The sequence below is a fragment of the Nymphalis io genome, chromosome 13, assembly GCF_905147045.1.
Source record: "Nymphalis io chromosome 13, ilAglIoxx1.1, whole genome shotgun sequence".
NCBI lineage: Eukaryota > Metazoa > Arthropoda > Insecta > Lepidoptera > Nymphalidae > Nymphalis > Nymphalis io.
In genome coordinates, this window is record NC_065900.1 from 3,604,964 (window position 1) to 3,627,783 (window position 22,820).

Sequence of the window (22,820 nt, forward strand, 5' to 3'; positions counted from 1 at the left end):
GATGATCTGGTGGCTAATAATTAAGGCCGTAGATCTCGGGGTCATATTATTTGGTTTATATATCGAGAAATTCTAATTAGGAGCCCGAAGTCTAGAATTTTATAGTACTTAACTCTTGCGTGCCTCGTAAAGTACATACGGTACGGTTTAGCAATCCTGATATATTTCTGGTCATGTCAGTTTTGCGGTCCCATTACATTATAAAAATGAGGCAATAGTAGACTTGGTTTGCGCCCTTGTGCACTATATCTTTTGCACAGTTGGCTAGTCTCCCTTTAAAATGGCCGTGGCCGATATCACAAATCCTTAATCGAAATAAGTAATCTTATTTATAATTCATATATACATATAGTGTATTGTTTTTGATAATTTCAGTTAAGATGATAATTAAAGTCAAATTATTACAACAATTACATTACATATTTCATCAATATTCATCGCTATCTCCAAAATAATTTTACTAATATTACTGACTTACATTACGCCTTTCTACGTTTCTTAATCTTAATGCACAACTAGCATTCGTGAACGTGTTATATTCAGCTAAAAGAATGTACAGTCGCAATTATATTTATTTACAAACTGATACATCCTAAGTTTACGTTAATACCATTAAAAACTATTTATTAATTGCCAGTACCGACAATAATCACAAACATTACATAACGAAGTAATGCTTTCATTTTAAACCACAATTTAAAAAAAGAATATCACGTATTTGTTGATGAAATGATGACGTATAGACGTTTTAATCATGTGAGTCTTTAAATTCCTCACTGTCATTACTGGTATAAGCCTACCTCTCCTTTTGAGGAGGTTTTACAGTGCGCCAATGCTGGTTGGTTCGAATATAAATTCTGTGGCGTTAGTTTGGGTTTAAGAAGCAATACAGTTGCGTATTGCTGAACTGAGATGAAAAAAAACTACTCGCAGTACATTTTAAACGGCCTTATAGCTATTGGTTATCTCAGAGGGTGTGTTATTATATTTGTATTATGAACATGGAGATGTTGTCATAGCTAAAGTTAAAATCAAGCCCCAGTAAAGAAAGTCATCCATTTTTTTTATTTTGTTCAGTCCGATCATTTATTGTTATATGGTTTCCTAAAAATCATCAAATAGTTTATTTACAATATTAATCAATTGTTGACTCAAGTCAAGGTTAATCTGTTTCGATATACATAATGTCTAGCAAGTATATAAATACAATTTCTAAGTTTTAGTTTTAAAATTGTGCAAGGCGTCGTGGAAGTCGAGTTTTATTATTTTTTATTTCAACTATAAAAACATACAGAATTATTATCATATCTCAAAATATTTTTCATTCCTATACTAATATTTTGCAGACCATTTTTAGGTGAAAAATATGAGACAATAAAGAAAACCTGTGACCATGAAACGTAAATCTCGTTATCATAACGATAAGAATAAGATACAGAGCGTGTTCGTGAACGTAAAACATTTATTATTTTATTTATGAACTGTATGTGTATAATAAAAAATATCGTTTATGATTCGAGGTCTAAGGTGTTACCTTATTTAGTTTAATTCATACTTAATGTTACGTAAAAAACCTTATCAACTTGTATATATCCCACTTCTGGGCTAATGTTTCTCCTTTTGAGGAGTTTGGAAGGTTTGGTTGAAGCTTATTCCACGTTCTATCACACAAAGATGATTCATCCGAGACATACAGATTCCCTCATTTATTGCTTATTATAAGCACAAATTAAGCATATGTAAATTAAGAGGTGCTTGCTTGCGTTTTAACCCGCAATCTTCGTTTAAGATTCACATTTCCTAAACACTGTCATATCGACTTATTGCTAAGTATTTATATAAATGTATTTACTAGCTGCTTAAGTTATTGCTTCTGTATCGAACTCCTTAACAAATGCACATAATATAGATACATATAAGTACACACACAAACTTATGATTATACTGGTCCAGTTACAGTAAATTGCAAAATAATGTTTATAATAATTATTTTTGTCTTTATAATTATATCAATATGGAGATCCATTTCCAAAATCAAAATTTTTCTATCATCGACCGGGCGGAAAGAAGTTTTTTGTTAAAAATAAAAATATCGTCATCAATATGCGTAAATTATTTTATTGAAATAATCATCTAAAACTCTTATTATAGTTTTAGTATCACATCTCCCTTGACGAATGATAACGGTCACATTCTCAAGATAGACTGACAAACTGTGCAGCTCATATTATATTGCACAAGTATGTGCACAAACACAAGTGCACTATTTCCCTTTTATATTCGACTGAGTCGGCAAATTCAACATTGCTTTCCTAAGTTCATTTCCAACTTTCAGACTTCGATCTGCTACTAATAATTTTTCGACAAAAAACCACAAAAGTTTTAGTTGACTTTGATCATATTATTATCATATTACTCACTACGAATTGAATTTACAAACTTAAAATTTTCAAATTGAATATATTTATTCAATTTAGTTTTCGGATAATCTTCGCTTGTCACGATCTGCTGTCACGTAGCTAGTTGATTTGATGACAAAAATAAAAAATAAGATTGTGACGGATCTAAATAAATCGATCCGGGAAATAGGAAGTATTTATTTTTAATTAAGATTTGTAATTAAAATCGAATAGAGACTGTGCTGGTTGATACTTGAACGCCTAATCTCCGAGTCTTGTTTCATTACAAGCCACAATTATCTTTCTACGACTGTAATTTATAAAAAAACAAAGTACCAATCTTTCATAAAACAAGATTCATTTTTATATAATATAAAACGAAAAACAAAAACTTTTTTTTATTACTTGTTAAAAAAACGATACATTGTATTTTTATTTTTATCAAATTCCAAATACAATATTAGTTAATGAATGTAAGCTATTACTGATTCGAAATCCTAAAAATGTTCAACAGGAAAATATATTAAACATTATAAAGCGTTCTTTGTTTTACCTGGTGTAATGGCTATTCTGTGGTTAACTCCTCTTTGGGCCTTGGACACATCCTGTATCCGCCCACTTAAATATTAAAGAGTATATTTAAATTGTCAATAGGAAAGTAGAGTAGTAGGTAAAGTTAGCAGTGTTACACTACAGCGGCTTGGAAAGATGATAAAATCCTAAGCCTGCCCTAAGTCTCTATCCGGTCGCGTCGGATTACTGTGACATTGAACAATAAGACTGAGTGACTAGAATGCACCTGTTTGCACGCACACTTAAGCACTATAATATCTCCTATGTAGTGGGCTAGTCCCTATTAAGAATAGCCAAAATCGGTATGAACGTCAATATCCCCATTAATTATTTAGATATAACTCTGTGTGGATATAGAAAAATTAGTTACTTGTTATATAATTTGAAATAACGTACATCTCAAAGGTGATCTGTCATCTTCGACACTATCTTGGCGGCATGTAATCTGTTATATTTACTAATATATGTCACTATCGCTCTATAGTACTCAAACATAAGGTATATTATATATTACACGTAATCTCCCGTATCAAATATCAGACTAACCTTGAACATGCCTGCACAAGTTAAAGGACATGTTAAGATAAACCTATTTTAATAAAAACCATAATATTATAATGCCAAATAAAATTACGCAGGTGCAGATACAATATTTTCTATAATTATTAAATAAAATATGAATGTAAATACTGAAATCTCGATTCCTAATCCTCTCGATTATAGTAATCGAAAGAATAGGATTAAAATGGTTTGTCATATTGTTCGAAATAAAGATATTTAACCTGAAGTTTCCTGCCCTAAAATTATCTTATTAAAGCTGAAACGGGATAATGAATCCAAGCTAAATTTAGATGACAGAACTGCATTTTTCATTTTCAAAATCTCTATTCTTTTCTCACTCCCGGTTGCTTAGGCAAACTCACGCAGTAACTATCATTTACATTTGCCAAACCCTTAAGATCAACGTAGAGAAATAAGTCCTGTCTGTTTCTCATTTTATCCTCTACAACAGCAACTGAAATTCCAGGACTGTTTGATGTTTTAGTCGAATCTATCGGAAAAATCATTCAGTTTCTTACATAATTCAATTTCAATTGCTAATCGTTTTCGAGGTATTACTATTACCATATTTGTGTTAAGCTTTTTAGTTTTCTATTAATAATTGTAATCACAAATGAGACACTTACAAAATCTCCTATTTTCGTGTCATACTTGTTCCAATAAATGTATGATTCTTACTAAGATAAAAAAGTGTGGGAATCTGAGTTCAATGTGAACTTGCCCCAAATAGCCGACCTTGTTTTTTATAAAAATTTACTGCCATAATACTGGGAAAATACCAAAAAAGTACAATGTCTTAGATCATCTTATTGTTCAAAGATTAGTGTTGTGTTTACAATATTTATTATTTATTATAATTCTAAAACGCTTCTGAGAATTCTAATAGAATTCGAAAGTTTGCATTTGTAGCGTATTTTTAATGTATTAATAAGTACTACACCTAACGATCAGCGTTTAGCTTTATATTATTATCTCTTTTATTATATACATATATATATTTTCCTATCAGACTAATAATAATGCAGACCTATTCTTAAGTTTCCCGAAGTTGTGAGAAACTCAAACTTTATTTGAAAATCTCTTGTAAAAATTATTCTCAACTTAATTAATTTGACAGTCGCTCCGGGTCACACTTGGCACAAAGGTTGTCCATTGCCATACAACGCGGAAATGCGGCCTGCATTATGGGCAGCTTTGCGTCGGGTGGGAATCGGGAGGGACTATTTTAAAATTTGACTAAAATAATAAAAATTAATAATCTAAATTTAAATAAAAAAAAAAAACTTAATTAAATCAAGTTTTCCTTATGTATGTTTTTCTAAGTAGTGTCCCCACATATTTTCCAATTATCCCTGTACACAAAAATTTTCTGCGAGTCGCTACATTATACAATAAGGCCCTGTAAACAAAAGCAAGTCTGTTGTCGTGTTTATCTTTAATTTCAGTGCAAAAAATATTAAATACATCACTAGAAGACTCACAAAATAAAATCGCTACTTACACTGTTATTTTATTGTAGAATACATAGTTGTACAAGCAACATAAATATTACGAACTTTACTTAAAATTAAAAATGGCGTTCCATTTAACAATCTTGGCATTTGAGAAAACGTTTTTTTTTATCTATGATATCCATCACAGATAAAATATAATATATTGGAAATACAACCAATACAGATAAAACAATTAATCGATTTGTAAATAAAAGAGCGTTCAAAAACTTGTCGCTGCATCACGATGATTAAAGAACAAGTGTTATATTAATATTGTGATTCATTGAAATTTATCAACGTTATCTACGTGTAGTTTTTAGATATTATGTACAGACCATGACAACGAAAAACGTGCTTTATTATTACACGCGAAAATATCTGTTAACTGCTTGTGATAGAGTTAAAAATTCAACGCCTAGATTTTTGTCTCTCAAAGCGTTGAATGCTGTAAGATTAGATTAGTATGTTTACGGGACGGTTAATGAAATTGGACATTGCTTAGTGATCTCGTTCGGACGTTTATCTGAACACGCTGTAAGAGGAGTATATTTTACGAAGCATTATCAAACGATATTTAGAAAAAATTGGATTTGTTGTCAATTTTATGGTCTGTGATACGACTATCCGTAAGTAAACTTAAAACTGGCTTTTTAGATATATTATTTATTTATTAATTAAGAATGTATACAAAACGGTAACACATATTATTAAACAATTGAAAAAATACGCACTCAACATAAACGGCTATTAAAATTATATATATTTTTATAAATAAACAAATAACCTAAAGTACTTGACAAACTATGAAACTGGCACGAATTATTTTCGCATATTCCTACTTCGATTTTAACGATACTCGTGTGTAGTAGCTCAGTGTTAAGATGGGCAGGAAACATTAGGAAAACTGTAACAAAAATTCTAACAATGTCAGACAGTGTCGAAGAATTAACAAAGGAATACGAGGAAAATGTCTTGGGCGAACACGAGAGGAGTATCGGTTGGTATCATTAAAGAATTATTCTACGCATATATCTCAAAGGTGGAAAAATATTTTACTTATATCATGATGAAATCTTCATCATCATTATCAGAACTAATTCATTGAACTTTCCCAAGGCCTAAGCCCTGGTTCTCTGACTTTAGCATCCAGTCGGTTCCCGCCACCTTCTTCGGGTCACTGGTCGACCTGACTAGGACGTCATGTATAAAAATGAATATAAAAATGAATCTGAATAAGCCTGAGAATAGACCTCATTTACAATCAGAGCATTTTTCGACACAACTAAAAATGGATGCTGTATTAACAAATTTATATTCGTTCTTTATCATAAAAATATATAAGCCGTATATGTATTATAGTTGTAGCTGTTCCTGGATTCTAAGAACAAGATTTCTTAGCTTCCTAATTATTATTATATAAATTTTTAAGAACACGCTATTAACCGCAGGTGGAACGCTGTCTGTGAATCGTAGTAAGGCATCCACGACACAAGCTTGCTTAGTGTGGATGCCACCGGAAATACAATTATGATATCGTTTCAGCAAACAAACCAGCTATTGGATCAAGTGTATAATATTTTGTTGTAAAAATAAACTATTTTTGATTATTTTTTGATTTTGAAATTCTAATTAAAATAATCTGACATCCGTATACGTTGATATGTGACAAACGATGCATAAGGACCTACCATCGACTATAAAATACTTAAGGTAGGGCTTTGCGCAAGCACGTTTGGGTAGGTACAATCCACTCATTAAATATACTACTGCCAAAGAGCAATACTGTTGAGTCCCGGTAGAAAGGGTCAGTGAACCAGTGTAATTATATGCACAAGGCATATAACAGCTTAGTTCCTATGGTTGGTGGCGCATTAGCGATGTAGGGAAATAAATATATTATCTTATACCTCCCATGTCTATGGACGATGGTAACCACACACATCTACCATCAGATCTTTTGTTTTGTGTCAAAATTATAATCCTATGACTCAAGAGCTCTGGATCAGTATTTAATGCTTAAATGTTTTTTTTTTCTATTACAGGGTTGTTTCCAATCCCCGAGTACCCTGAGTTCGAAGTACAGCGCGGCATGTGGTCTACCGCGCTGGACGTCATACTGACGACTCTACGCTACCTCGCTCCAGCAACCTTGCTCACGCTTTTCTGGGGACAGCAAAGTTTCTTGTTCAAGTTACTAAAATATATCGACTCTGCTTTCAGAGCGTGTAAGTAAATTTACACTTAAATGTCTTGCTCCTGCGCAAAGATTAAACAGATAATTAAACTTATTTCATAATGTTGCTGCATTATGAAATGGCGAATCAAATCTCGCAGAACTTCTTGGAATGTATTTCTCGACCATAAATCAAGTAATAATATAATTATTCCAAGAATATAATCCGTGGTACCAGTGGTATCAGTGGTAGGGTTACCTATAAGCTGATCTATGATCAAGATCCACGTATTTTGAAATCCAAATTACCTTGGTGTAAATTCTAACGATAGGTAAGTGTCCATGACTGCTCGTAATTAGTGAAACCTTTGTTAGACACAGACGAAAACCTTTTTAACCTTTTAAAACTATTTGGCCTCACATGTACGAACTAAAATTTAAGAGGTAAATCATGTTTCTTTTGTATGCCTGGAATTTTTTTAACACAGAACATTTTAATTATTTATTTTCCTTCTACTTCACGCTGTTGTATATAGGCAGTATTAAAATCACGGTGATATTGATTTAAAACGATAAAAAGGTAAAAATATATATGTCAAAAGAACTATCATTATATATATTTTAAAGCTAAAAATACGGAAAGAGACAAAATTTATCTACCAAACAAAATTTGCCTACTTTTTATAAAAAAATAAAATTCTGGTGTAAAACTAAATTAGATCAACTAACGCCAGACTCGACTAGAAGCTGTAACGCCATGAAGCGAAACTACAAACATAAGTTTAGGACACATAGCTATGTATACTATTACTGAATAATGTCGGTGGAAGAATAAAGACAAATGAACAAGGTCAAATCCAGAGATGTTTTATCTAGATAATCTATGAAATTAAATATGGATTCGGGAAACTGTGACGACCTTTGGAATAATTTACACGTAACTACTGAGCTTCTTGAAGATTCAATTCTGTTGAATCTGACGTTAAATTTACACGAGAGAATTGTTTTTAAACCTCTTACATAAAACGTAGTTACGTAAACGAAAGTTTTAAGCAATAATATACCATAGGCAAAGAGACAAAATATTGATTTAACATTCTTAGGTTACGAATTATATATTATAAGTGACAATCAATGTTTACTAATGTTTTGAATTACCAACTTACCTTCACATTATTGAATATTCAACGGGACATTATTATTTCATAAAGCAAAGTACTCACTAAGTAAACAGTTTCATACATGACTAATTCGATCGTAATACGCCGTTACGTAAATTACGACGCATTTTATTCGTAATATGATACATCCGTTGAAATATAATTCATTTGTAACAATAGAATTGGATAGGTTGAGGGAAAAATACGATTAAAAAACACATTGAAATCAGTAATAATAATTACAATTTAATGAATAGGTACACCGATCAAAATAACGTAAGTAGCACAGTAATCAACGTTTCACGAGTGAGATACGAAGTATGTTCTTACAAAGTAACACTGCAGCATCTAATAAAGAACTTTAAACATCGTATATTGTTATTCTTGGTTGTGTAATGTTTGACAGTAATATGTCGGAATCCGTCGTTTAAGTTCCAACAACAAATGTACAAAGTTTCGACTCAATCGTATGCAATGTAAGAGCATACATAGAATACAAATGATCGCCAGAATTTTTTGTTATAAGTACCTATATTGAATTATTTTAATATTATTTGTTCGGGGAAGTTCACAGTAAGTGATTGCTGAAAATCGAATGAAAAATTTAATTAATTATTTGTTTCTGCAGTTACTTCAACGCATGACTTAATTAACATCTTCATTAAGGATTTTCGGTCCCACACCCAAAAAAAGTTCACGCTTGAAAATATTTTTTAATAAACAAAATAACGACAATCATTTATAAAAATACAAATCTGAATTTGCGCTCCGTGAAATCCCATATCAGTGTATAATGTATACGGTAGATATAATGGCGTTCTGTTAATGAAATTTACGAAGATATTTGAACCTTTTTCCAACAGCCAGATTTATCCATAATGTTTTCTTTCAGTCAGTCGCTTTTTTATATAGAATAGGTACGGACGGGCAAATGGGCCAGTCGATGGTCAGTGGTCACCATCACCGATAGTCATTACCATTGTAAGAAATACTAACCATCCGTTACATCGCCAATAAACCTGGGAACTAAGATGTCCTTTCCAACCGGAATATAACAATACTGTGTTGATATCTGATGAGTGGTGGTGGTACCTACTCAAACGAGCTTTCACCAAGCAATTAATAAATGAAAGTATAATTGGCGGTTATTCAGATTTTAAGTTGTAATTTATTTATTTACAGTGATATTTTCTAACGAGGAGCAAAAGCAATCAATTTTACAATGGCTGGGAGAGGCTGGACCAGTAAGGGTCGAGAATCTAGAGGTGGTCTGGAGGCACGGTTGGATAGTCTGCGGAGTGCTGGATACAGCACTCCCCGGTGCATGCGCAGGACACCCTCCAACAAGACTTACACTGAAACACGCACAGGCGATAGCTGACCACTACCTTGGCGTTGAGCCGGTAAGTCATTTTGTTAACTACTTTTTTTTTTGAAATTTTAAAATATAAAGTGACGACCATAGACTACTTTTTCAGTATTAATTTACTTTTCCAATTACATACCTGCATAGATATTACCTTAACATAGTACGAGTATAACTTTACGAAGCAGGTAATGTATAAATAAATCAATAACTTTTTCAATTAATAAATATTAAATATTATATAATGCAATCAATATATATTTTAATAGTTTGTGAGAATGTGACTAAAAATATAACTGTTTTCATTTTCAGGCTTTTACAAGGCTAGAGTTAGAAGCAAATGATTCAATAAGTAGACATCAAGAATGGAAGCTTATAAATTACCTGGAAAAAATTCGACTAGCTCTATCTAAACTTACGCCACCAACTTCTAAAACAATTAGTCATACAACTCAAAAAGCTTCCCCAGAAACAACTCACTTTACTCTGAACTACATTGCCAGAGGATCAGGACTCACAGCGGCTCAAGTGAACAACAAAGTTCATTTCAAAATATATCCTACAGCTCAACAATCCTTAGATCCAGGTGATATAACTATACTAATAAACGGTCCCAATGACACATATGGAATGACAGTAGTACCACCAATATTAGGCAAAGCTCAAATGATAAGGCAAAATTTATTGGGACTACAATCGAAGTCGAAATATACTGATAACGTTCTTCCTATTACACAAGGTACGGCATACTTACGAAACTATGGTCGAAGTGATATGAACAAAACATTCTATATTCCGAAATCTAAGCACGATATAGAAATTGACACTGAGTTGAAACCGGATCATGCTAGAATTGGCTATGTGGCTAATATAGAAGGCAAATACGAAGTTTCAATAACTAGCAGAGGACAAAATGTCGTCGGCTCACCGTTTACTGTCACCGCTTCGAATAATATTATCGGAATTTTAGAACGAGATAGTTTTTGTCTGGAAGATGGTGAAGAAATTGATATTGTTGATGTAAAATCCGATAGAAAAGTAGTTTTAAGAATAGTAGATTTTGTAACAGAAAAAATGTTACTTCGAGAAAATGGCACATTGGAAAAAATAACCGAAGAAGAAGCAAAATATTTAATGGAAAATGATGACATTGAAAAAATAAATAATGAACCACTTACGAGGCTTAACGAATCAACAACCAATGATATGGTAGAAAGCAACTTTAAGACAAAAAAGTTTTATAACACAGCAAATAAAGTTTTAACAGCAAATCGATTTTGTAATATTTTAAGTGATATTAAAAAACAACAAAAATCAGAGCTAAAGAATGAGGTTAATAAGCCAGATGTTCCTGATATCGTTAATTCAACATTTAATGATGACCAAAATAAACTTTGCAAACAAGAAAAACGGAACAGAGTCATTATTCCGGAGAATATTTCTGTCTCTATCTTAACTGAAAAATCTAAAGCTCTTGCAAAAGAGACACCAAATTTAAATGTGCATAGTGACAGCATAAATAATAACAATATATTTCCAAGTGATCCTTTTGAAGATGATAATATGTCCATAGATAAAGTACAATCCTCAAACCCATTTATAGATGATATATATAATCAAAATTATGAAATAGAAAAAAAATTGGGCTCCTTCATAACGAACGAATATGAATCAAACAACTCCCAAAATGAAGAGACAGCTAACGCAAATATTAAAATATTCATTGAAAATGAAAATAAAATATCAAATGAAGAAACAAACCCACTTATAGATATGGAACGACCCAAAACGCCCGTTTGTAGAATTATCAATAGAGAAGTTGTAAAGGAAGAAGATTCGGTTCATATCAATTTAGAAAGGAAGTTGTCTACTGAAATTGTGTTAAACAACTTGGTTAACCCCTTTATAGACCATATACAAGATCAACTTAATGAATATCAAGAAAAACCTGATTTTATAATTGGAGCACCGGTTTCTTTGCCACCTATGATCAATTTAAATTCAAGCACGTCTTCAGTAAAAAATGTTACAGAAATTAACAAACGACTTCACAACAAGAATAAAGAAGATTATAACTGTAAAAATCATATTACAGACACGACAACAATTCCCGCTATATCCGTAGAAACAGATAACTCATCAAGGAAATCTAATTGTTACAGCAGTTACGATTCAAATTTAACCGAAGATGTAAATATAACTTCAAATTTTAGTCCAACACATTCTAATGTAAGTACTCCAATAGAAACAAGTAGAGAAACGTCACCCAAAAAAGACACGTGGGATTCAGCATATGTCAGCATAGACGAAAACAACTACACAGACAATATTGAATTTAATGAGCCTTTAAATAAAAAGTCTCCTCTTCCAAGAGATAATTCCAAATTAAAATTAAATGAAAGAGAGCAATTGCAAAATATAAACCCTGATGATGATAAAACATACAAGTGCGAAACAAAAAAATCGGAATTCATGCCAATAATTGAAGAAAACGAAAAAATCTTATCATCAAACATGAAGGATAACATGAAGGTTAAGACTGCACAAGATAATGTCGACGATCCAGTGACAGTAGCATTTGCCGAAATAAATGATTTATACGATGACTATTTTAAAACTTCTGAAGTTAGTTCAGTAACGTCAACACAAGAATGTCAATTACAGAATTTAGGAATAGATTATACCTTAGAAAGAAACGATATCCATGTCGATTCTGCATCTGAATTGAAAACAGATGTGAAAAGACAAACGAAAATATTAGAAGGAAAGATTTCTGAGGTTCAGGCAGCTATCACTGAATCTTTATCAGCAAGTCAAAACCTTCATGTTAAGATTAACCGATATTATAAAGAAGAAAATAATAATGAGAACAGCGATCATGTCCAATTTGGCGATGAAACGTTTAATAACATAGTATTAGAAAAGAAAAAATATTGGGATGAAAAGATACGCGAAATAGAGGAGAAATCTGAAGAAGTTAAATCTCTACAATGTAAAAGGCGATTAACTTCAAAGTATTTACGTCGTAATGATTCCCTTTCCAAGAGAAGGGGCAGAAAAATCGTTCAAAACTTTTTAAATACAAATCAAGATGAATCTTATCCACTTAAAAAATCAGTTGATCAACTTGAAGATATTAATTTACAAAGTGATTTCAATTCTATTGAAGATAAAATTAAATGCATGAATAATAATATTGAAATATACAATAAAAATGAATCTACCTCTTGTTTTGGTAAAAAGTCTTCTAATAGTAAAGAACGATCGGTATTCGATGCCTTCAAACAATTAAAAGTAAGTAGTGTCGATTCCGTAGATACGAATAACGATAATGATGAACTAAAATCAAATTTACACTTAAAACAAGAATTATCAGAAAAAGTATTTCAAGCATTCGAAACAAGTCCCAAAAGGTTTTTCGGTACATCTAGAAAACATATTTTAAATAAAATCGACACTTTTTTAGGATATCCGGATAATGAAAACGAGACGAAAAAAATCAACAGCATTATAAACCACGAAACTGGTCTAGTCTCTAGTCGTATTTCTTTATTCCATAATATATCTAAAACAGAAGAATTAGCATGGTCACGTAGAAAAAGTAAATCAATGCATAATATAACCCATCAAGTAAGCGAAACGTGTAATAATTTAGAAAATAAATCAACAACGCGAGATACAAAGAACTTTAAGGAAAAAGAAAGTAGAAAAATCAGTAGCTCATGTGAAGAATCAAATATAAATTATTTTAATCAAGCCGACAAAAATATAATTGCACTGAAAGAAAAGAGAGCAAGAATGATACAGAATAAACACAATAAAAGTTTCGACGAAACTATGTATACACCTCCAAAACAGACAGACACCTCAAACGTTAAAAAAACTATAAAAGATATTAACGAACAAAACGATTTGCTTGTTAAATCACCAACATCCAAACTGAAATCAATCAGCAAGTCTGAAATGGACATATTTAACAAATTCACAGAAGTGACTGAAGACGTCCTCGAAAAACATAAATCCTATGAGGAATTACCAAAAATTTCTGTGAAAAATTTCATATCTCTGTATGAAGATGTTTCTAAAGTATCTGACACAAGTCGTCAAATAAAAAGTAGTAATAGAATAAATGTAGGGTCTTTAAATAAAGAGCCAGTCCCGAGTTCAATTCATGGTAAATATATGATTCTTTTTTTTTATTGACCTTTTAATTTTATAATATTATGTATATATTTTTTTATTTAACAGGAACTGCGACGATTTCGACTTCCCCTACTGAAACACAAATATCATCATCATTAACATCAACGCCTTTAAAATCAATCCATGACGAAGGATTTATGACACTTAATAAACGCAAACAAAGATTGTTCGACGATAAAAGTTTCGAAAACTTTAATAACGAAATTGAAAATACTCATCCGTCTTCCGACACAGAGTTGATTTCAAATCAAGACAAGGATACAAGCTATTTGAGCCTTTCTGATATTGAAATTGAAATTATAGAAAAACCCGAAAAAACGATTGAATCCCCACCTGAAAACGAGCCTGCTCACATAGAATACAAAAATCGTTTTACAATGGCTAGAAAATTTTTTCAATCTTTAGAAGAACTTCGTGAAGAAAAGAATACAAAAAAATTAATTAAAAGCGAATCTTTAATAAGTTGTCAGTCCACTGAATCTCTTGAAGAAAACAAGCGTTCGCGAAAACGAAGTAATATTAAAAAATCACGATCTATGCCGTCCTCGGAAATTTCAAAAATTTGGAATCAAATGCAAGAAAAAGAAGCCGAAAATAAAAAATTAGTGAAAATATCCGAGAAATTTAACGTTGACGACTTATTCGAGGACGTCATGGAAGGCAGATTAAGTCGCCAGGGCAGTTTAAGGGGTATTCCAAACAAGAAAGCTGTTCTTGAGACATTCCGATCCATGGAAAATGTAAATGATAATAAACTAAACTCCTATGAAATGGCAGTATCGCAATTAAATGAATTCGCTGAAGAGAACAAAATAAAAAACGCGCAAACTTATTTAAGTGAATATCCTTATCTGCCTACTACTGATCCGTCCAAATATCACTCGAGGCTAGATACAAGTGCGTCTGGTCTGATTACATTTAAAGAATTAAGGAAGATACCAAGAAGAAACAGTGTGCCTGATTTAAGATTAAATCCAACTTTTACTGCTGATTTATAAAACATTTAATTTATTAAAAATCAATGATTTTTTTCAAAGAATTAATGAATATTATTTGTTTAATGAATAGCAGTATTTTACTGTACCTTATAGTTATATATTTTTTGATAAATCGAATTTAAGTTAGTATATGTTATATATATTTCAGTTTAACATTCTAAATAAGGATTTTGTACAATCCCTTGTACAGTTTTTGGATCTTATTGTAATTTGTAAGAAACTATTTATTAGACAATAAAGTCTTCATCGAACATTAAAAATATTTTTAATAACGCAAGACGTTTCTTTGCCTCAAGTAAAACCTTTTTTCCTAAGCATATTGTCACGTACAGTAAGAAAATTGAACCTACGCACCTATCTTTAACAGCACCAACTAGCTTACGTAGACTAGGCCCAGTAACATGTCTTCGGTCCTCCGATTACCATTTACTGAAGGAACCGGAAAAGGGAGTATCGTCCACAATTATATGATGATAGAACTTCCAGTCTACAGAGAACAGTTTACAATTTTTTTATCAGAGCGCGTAAAATAACGACCGATCAGTTCGAGAAAGTGTTGGTTCCTCCTGACTGGTCTAGGCCAGTCTGGGTACGGGCCTCGGGGTTGCCCCCTTTACCCGAGATATTCCTCACCGACAGGTTTACCTGCCGTGTCCTTTCATTTTGGCCCAAAGGACCAGGGCCTCAATGACCCAGTGGCTGTCATCTCATAGTGTCGTAAGTCGTTTTCTGTAGGTTATCTTCTTATTTTTCAAGTGGTTGTCAGTCCGGTTGGTGTCGTCGTCCTATCGTCAGACCAAATCGTCGTCTTCGTCATCGATGCATCGGGGCAGATGGGCGGCGACAGTAGGAGCTCACGAGGTAGAGGACGCCCCTCAGGTGGTCTAGCGTGCAGCTGTGCTATACCGTGGAGGTGTACGCTCGCATCAGTTCGGACATCGATGAAAATAGTTCAACGCATGTGGTGCTGTAGTCGCGCGTCTAGCCAATAAGAACGTTTTTATTCAGTTTCCTCTATTATGAAGAAAATACCCAAACTCATTCCCAAAAAAAAACTAGATAAATCTTGTTTGTAAAGATCGTGTATTGTCTTATAGATTGAAAGAAAAATTAATAATTAAATTTTTAGCATATATTCTGATAAGAAATTAATTAGAAGTTTATTCCGGTTCGGAGCATACATTAATATGGACTACTCATAGAACCATAGATTAATTAATAGTATATTGTATTGTCATTACGAATTCTTATCTTACACGATATAAAAAAATATTTACGAGTATGTCGTTTTGATATTAAATTACACCTATAAAAGTTGTTAATGTATTTTTATGTAACTGATTTTTTGATTTCTTAAAATATCCTCTTTGTTATAACTCGCTGCTAGATGGCGTTGCATATTTTTATACCCTTCAAACGATCACCACATAAAAAAACATATTTTGGTATAGGCTTCCATATATGGATAATTAAATGATTATATGATAAAAATATTCTGTAATCGGACAAAATTTATATAATGATTGTCTTTCATACAGTTGCATGGGATAAAACCGTAATTGCGCGTAGCGGGGTGGTGGGGGAAATAAAAGTCAGGTAGCGGGATGTATGTATGTTTGCACGTTCTACTTGATGTGTATCTGCACGTAGGCGGAGGTGGCGGAGGCGCGGCGCGCGCGCAGCCAGGCGGCGAGGCGCGGGTCGCTGCGGTCGGCGCGCGCCTCGAGCTGCTGGCAGTACGCCTCGCGGATGATGCGGAACGCGTCCACGCTGCGGTACGGCAGCTTCGTTATGGGGTCGATGTAGCGGGCGGGGCGTCTGACGGTAGAAAAAAAAAATTGAAAAAAAAAACACAAAGTACAGGCAACTCGTTTAGGTGAAATTTTGCGACGGAAACGTTTCACGCAAACGTTACATAAACGTTGCACCCCAATTCGACTGTTGAATGAAAATTAATACTTTTAATTGGCAATTATATCACTTGATTCACTTTTCAAAATGTTACGTTGTTAATGTTATTATATATCTTTAAAGGAACGCAGTAACAAATCACGAGTAAAAATTCACATAAAACAAATTAAGCACTTAAAAATTCATCCAAATTTGAACGGTATTCTGACTTCCTAGAATTCATCTCGGCTATAAATAATAATAATAATAATGTCCTCCAGACCGATTTTGGCTACGGCGGCCAATTTCAAGAGAGATTAGCCAACTGTGTGCGCAAACACAAGCGCACTATCTATTCCCTCATTCTCATAATCCGATGGGACGGCAATCCGCACCGACCGGAAGGAGTTCAGGAGCAGGATCAACGGATTTACGTGTTTTCCGAGGCACAAGAGTATGCCAACTTCCAGACTCCGGGATGATACTGAGAATTTTCTGACAGAAAAACCCAATAACTTTTTATTGGCCTGACCTGGGAATTGAACCCAGGACCACCGGGTTCAATTCCCTTACATTAAGCCACTAGTCCAACGAGGCAGCTTAAATGAAGCTACAAATAATATAATTGACATGTAATACTAACTTAGTAACAGCGCATAGTAATTCCCTTCGTCTCTTCGGTTTCTTTTGTGGGAAGCAAGCGTTGAATGCTTTATTTTTTAAATCATTTTCAAAAGAAATTAACGTTCTTTCGTGATATTTTATACATTCCTTTGACTTTGCTGGCTTTTCTTCCTTCCTGTAAGAAGAATTAAATTTATTTTAAATATTATTTCCAAACCTTAAAATTATTCGAATCCATGCTTACTTCAATCTAAGGAGGACATTGCCTAAAATATTGGCATTATACATTATGACTTAAGCCCGGATATTATTTTTAAAAAATATAACGTTTTTGGTATACTTGATATTTTTTTTTATTGAAACAATAAATATATACATAAACACAACACGCCATAAAAGAGAGAAAAAAAAAACAATATAAAAATATACTGGGTTACACAAATGTTTTCCGTAACCCTCTAATCCGTAAGTAACAAGCCAATAGTAGCTTCAGAATTATGTCTGCTAGATAAAACTAATCGTTTTTTGTATATAAATAAATATGTACATACATAGTGACATTTTCAATACTGATCTCTTCGTCTGGTCCGACAAAGTCCACATCCATTTTACTTGTTTCGCCTTTGGGTTCCTCCGTCTCAGTCTTTGCTTCAGTTAGTGTATTGGAGTCACTCAGATCTTGACCAAGTAAATCTGAAAAAAAACCATCTTCAAGGAAGTAATATAATAAGAAATTGAGAGCAACGTTTTTCAAATATAGTATCTTTTTAATAATGTAATAGGTAGGCAAATAGGCCAACTGATAGTAAGCGGTCACCACTGCCTATAGACATTGGCGTTGACTGAAATAACCAATAACCAATTCTTGCATTGCCAACGCAGCATTATACTAAGATATTATGTCCCTTACTAATACTTCAACAAACCGGAGCACAACAATACCAAATATTGCTGTTTGGCGGTATTTTTTTTTTATAGAATAGGAAGGCGGATGTGCATTTGGGCCACCTGATGGTAAGTGGTCACCAACGCCCTTAGACAATGGGATTATAAGAAATGTTAACCATCGCTTACATCACCAATGCGCCACCAACCTTGGGAACTGAGATGTCCTTCGTGCCTGTAATTACACTGGCTGACTCACCCTTCAAACCGGAACACAACAATACCAGGTACTGCTGTTTTGCGGTATAATATCTGATGAGTGGGTGGTAGCTACCCAGGAGCGTTACCACAAAGTATGTTTGGCTTAATGCTCAGTCATCAGTATATTCATATTTCACTAATATACAATTTGAAATGATGAAATTTAATTACCTTCTTCACTTTTTATTATATCACTGAGGTTGATATCCGTAATTGGTGTGATACAAGTTTTCTCCTCGGGAGTTATTTCTGTTATTAGCGGTACTGAGAACGAATGATATCTGAAAATCAAATAAATACAATCTAATAGGATTTATTTTAAAGTTTGTGTTAACATAAATTTAGAACAATAAAATTAAAATTAAAATTTAATTTTTATTTTCTTAATTAAATTTATGTTAACTTAAAAAATATCTTTTAAGTAAACGTAAATTTAAAAAATATAAAATTCAGCTCTCACTCTTTAAATTATTTCGAACTGTCATAATTTTTAAAATATATCATCGCAATTAAATATTAGGTGTTTTATTTTATTTTATTTAATTTATTGTAACTTAATGTGATTGATTTGATTTAATTCAAATTTTATTTTGATTTAATTATATGATATGATTTAATTCGAAATTATTTAATCTAATTTATAATACATAACCGTAACAGCTTGTGAATGTCCCACTGCTGGGCTAAAGGCCTCCTCTCCTCTTTTTTTGAGGAGAAGGTTTGGAGCTTATTCCACCACGCTGCTCCAATGCGGGTTGGTAGAATTCACATGTGGCAGAATTTCAGTGAAATTAGACACATGCAGGTTTCCTCACGATGTTTTCCTTCACCGTAAAGCACGAGATGAATTATAATCACAAATTAAGCACATGAAAATTCAGTGGTGCTTGCCCGGGTTTGAACCCACGATCATCGGTTAAGATTCACGCGTTCTTACCACAGGGCCATCTCGGCTGTTAATACATAAAATCTGTAAAATATTATTATTATAATTTTTGTATTTTTACATAAATTTTCTTGTATTTATGATCCCTGTTTTTTTTTATAGAATAGGAAGGCGGACGAGCATATGGACCACCTGATGGTAAGTGGTCACCAACGCCCTTAGACATTGGCATTGTAAGAAATGTCAACCATCGCTTACATATCCAATGCGCCACCAACCTTGGGAACTAAGATTTTATGTCCCTTGTGCCTGTAATTACACTGGCTCACTCACCCTTCAAACCGGAACACAACAATACCAAGTACTACTGTTTTGCGGTAGAATATCTGATGAGTGGGTGGTACCTACCCAGACGAGCTTGCACAAAGCCCTACCACCAGTATTTGTTTGGTCGAAATAAATGATTTTATTATTATTATTATTATTAATTGTCAAAACTTACTTATTGTTTGAGAAATTATATGATGATAACATACATTAAGATACTGAATCTTGAATAGCAGCAATTTTGTAGAGATATCACAAAGAAACATTCACGGTCAAAGGTAATTTAACAAATAACTCCGATATATTTTATCTTATACTACTATAAAATATTATAAATTAATTGCTATTTACCTTATAACTGGTCCAGTAATAGATTTCTTAATCGGTCTGATCTTTTTTCTCTCTAATTCACTTTGCTCAAATCTTTCTAGAAACATCAAAAACACAGCATTATTGTCACATCACAATATTAAATAATTTCACCTAGCACACGGGTCTCCTCGAGATATATACATTAATATCCTGGGACATTCTTTACACACGACCATTTGATCCCAAATTAAGCTTATACAAAGCTTGTGCTATGGAAACCAGACAACTGATATACTACATATACTACTTTTCTTCAGACTCAGGATAAACAGACATGTTCATGCACACAATGTCTGTCCTGGGTGGGAATCAAACCCACAATCTTCGGCGTGAAAGGCAAGTTATCATTCTTAACCGCCTAGTATAAGATACATTCAGCACATGAAACCAGTAGTATTTCTTCATATTCGAAACCATTTAATTGCAATTCATGTGTTATATCCATTTAGCCACTCGGCTATGCTATTATAATTTACTAGCAATATATATCTATCTATATGACTTATATTATACCTAAGCTTTTCAAATTTTCTTTTTCAGTAATAAGTGCTTCCTCAAGCAGTTCTTCTTGAGTTAATACTCTCTCTTCCACTTTTTTCGGTTTTTTCTTTTTTAATTCTGATCTTATTTTAATTCTTTGTTGGGTTTCCGCTGATTTCACTGCTGTGCTCTGCCTTATTGATTTTCTCTCTAGAAATATTTGTATGTATCTTAGAATTGCTGTCTATACCGTACATATATTACGAAATTCAAAACAAGGCATACATATTAAGTTATGTTTTTTCTATTTTTTATTAATAATATAATTTTTTCAGATACTTTAACTTAGTAAATGAGAATATAAAACCATATTAAAATATAATTTGTTTGATTCGTTAAAAGAAACATGAAACAAACCTATAGAAGTATCGAAGAATGACTTTTCAACTTTTTCTGTTTTCTCCGAATCATCCTTTAGTTTAGGTTCTTTTGGTTTTTTTGTCAGAACCTTCTTTGTTTTTTCCAATTTCTTTTTTCTATTAGGATCCTGAAATTAATATAAAAATACAACTATGCATTATTTATTTATAGATTCAAAATGAATTACAAATGTCTGGAATTATTTATTCATTATATGAAGGCAGAAGCGAATTTTCTTCCTAATGATAAGGGTATAGATAATGGCACTGTAACAATAAACCAATTCTTTTATTGTTAATGTGAGACTTATCAAGAGATCCATTCAATCAATGCTTATACCACATGTGACTGTGATTATACTGACACACATATCAATGCTATTTTCAAATTAAATCATTGACGATACAACCCTTTTTTTTAACGCTGAAAAAATGCGTTACACTTTTTCCCCACAGTGGGGGGGTATGTGGGGCTCACCGGAGTCAAAAGCGCCGAGTACATCCTTAACGATGAGCTTTCCGTCTTAACGAGGAGAGCCATGGGATTGCTTTCGCTTGCTACTATGACGATGATAGTACAACCCTATCCCTAAGATGACACAACTAGATAGAACCCGAACAGTAATAAATATTATTCTATAAACATACCTTATAGCCTTTGGTATTAATTTTACGCTTTTCTTTTACATCTGTCTCATGGTCAGAAACTGGATCATCATTTTCATCAATATCAAAATCGGAGTCTACGACATCCTCAGTTTCTTTTTCCTGTCTAAAGTATTAAAATTCACATAATATTATACACTAAGGGCTGCATTTTTTTATGGCAATATTGGTTAACTTAAATATTTTTTCTGTCACATTTGAACCTAAATAAAATCTAATTTTAGAATTTATGTCTTATGTAAAACTTTTTAAAGTTTTAATATGATAAAGATTGATGATATAGATGAGGTATATATAAAATCATCTTTATTTATTTATAACGAATTAACTAAGCAAAAAAAAAATAGCGGCAAAACTTTAATTCCGTAAATTAAGCTAATCTCCACAGACATGTTGTCCTTGCCTTTTGTGTAAATTTCTATTAATTTAATTGAGTTTATAAGTAAGATGTATCTGCATGTACTAAAGAAATTATAATAATTCAGATTTTTACTATTTCACATATAAATTCAGTTAAGCTATGTTTACGTAATTTAACGTCAATATCAAATTTTTTTGGAGTAAATATCCCGTGCCGATTAATTCTTGACCTCTATTAAAAACTTACATATAATCTCGATCTTCTTCCACTTCTTGGAAGCCGCCGTAAGTTGTTTTATAGAAATCGTCTTCTTCCTCCTCATCAAGCAACTTTGCCATGCGATTGCCAGCATTAGACCGGCGTTCCCTTTGAGTCATTTTTAAACTATTGTACAAATAGTTTTTTTTTTATTTCTTATTCGTATTAAGCTTATTTAGTTTCAATTAAAGACTAAGACAAATAATCTATTCCAAACATAACAAACGCGAACTAGACTATATATAAACAAAATTTGACATTGACATAATTGTCCAATAGGATTTTGATGACATTAGAAACATTGCCAGGATAAATGAATAAACACAAATTATGGTGCGCTATAATGGTGTTGACAATTATATTTATTTATTTATATTATTCATGTAAAATGAAACTGATATGTTACTAGCGAGCACAAATTGAAGACTGAAATATTTCGTTTTTAGTTCGAGTATTAGTCCACAA

At 32.5% G+C, this 22,820-nt stretch overlaps 2 protein-coding genes across 5 annotated transcripts in view; one reads left to right on the plus strand and one right to left on the minus strand.

Moving 5' to 3' along the window:
* The window catches only part of LOC126772778 (uncharacterized), a 48,384-nt gene extending 33,204 nt beyond the window's left edge, over window positions 1-15,180 (plus strand). The window contains exons 2-6 of one of the 3 annotated variants that reach the window (XM_050493350.1): window positions 5,896-6,023; window positions 7,069-7,251; window positions 9,542-9,762; window positions 10,038-13,899; window positions 13,974-15,180. In XM_050493350.1, the coding sequence (XP_050349307.1) occupies window positions 5,951-6,023; window positions 7,069-7,251; window positions 9,542-9,762; window positions 10,038-13,899; window positions 13,974-14,926 (5,292 nt within the window). In that variant the 5' untranslated portion in view covers window positions 5,896-5,950 and the 3' untranslated portion in view covers window positions 14,927-15,180. Of the gene's footprint in view, window positions 1-5,871; window positions 6,024-7,068; window positions 7,252-9,541; window positions 9,763-10,037; window positions 13,900-13,973 lie in introns of those variants that run through there. The other 2 variants (XM_050493349.1, XM_050493351.1) reach the window with 2 other exon arrangements.
* Window positions 15,181-16,249: 1,069 nt separating this feature from the next.
* Window positions 16,250-22,591, minus strand: LOC126772833 (vacuolar protein sorting-associated protein 72 homolog). Of its 2 annotated transcripts, none has more exons than XM_050493433.1 (9): window positions 22,344-22,591; window positions 21,719-21,842; window positions 21,069-21,198; window positions 20,685-20,861; window positions 20,151-20,226; window positions 18,758-18,867; window positions 17,992-18,148; window positions 17,460-17,615; window positions 16,250-16,744 (listed from the first exon to the last, which is right to left on the minus strand). In XM_050493433.1, exons 1-9 carry the CDS (start codon window positions 22,472-22,474, stop codon window positions 16,552-16,554), a joined length of 1,254 nt encoding a protein of 417 aa, XP_050349390.1. In that variant the 5' UTR covers window positions 22,475-22,591; the 3' UTR covers window positions 16,250-16,551. The 2 variants fall into 2 exon arrangements, with proteins under 2 accessions (XP_050349390.1, XP_050349391.1); XM_050493434.1 differs by having other exon boundaries at window positions 16,252-16,744; window positions 17,992-18,133.
* Between the last annotated feature and the right edge of the window lie 229 nt (window positions 22,592-22,820).

Coding starts and splice junctions, on each gene's coding strand:
- LOC126772833 (XM_050493433.1), bottom strand. CDS start 22,474: ATGACTCAAAGGGAACGCCGGTCTAATGCTGGCAATCGCATGGCAAAG. Junction 20,862..21,068: donor ATTCTTCGATACTTCTATAG/GTTTGTTTCATG, acceptor AAATATTTCTAG/AGAGAAAATCAATAAGGCAG. Junction 18,868..20,150: donor ATTACTGGACCAGTTATAAG/GTAAATAGCAAT, acceptor TTTGATTTTCAG/ATATCATTCGTTCTCAGTAC.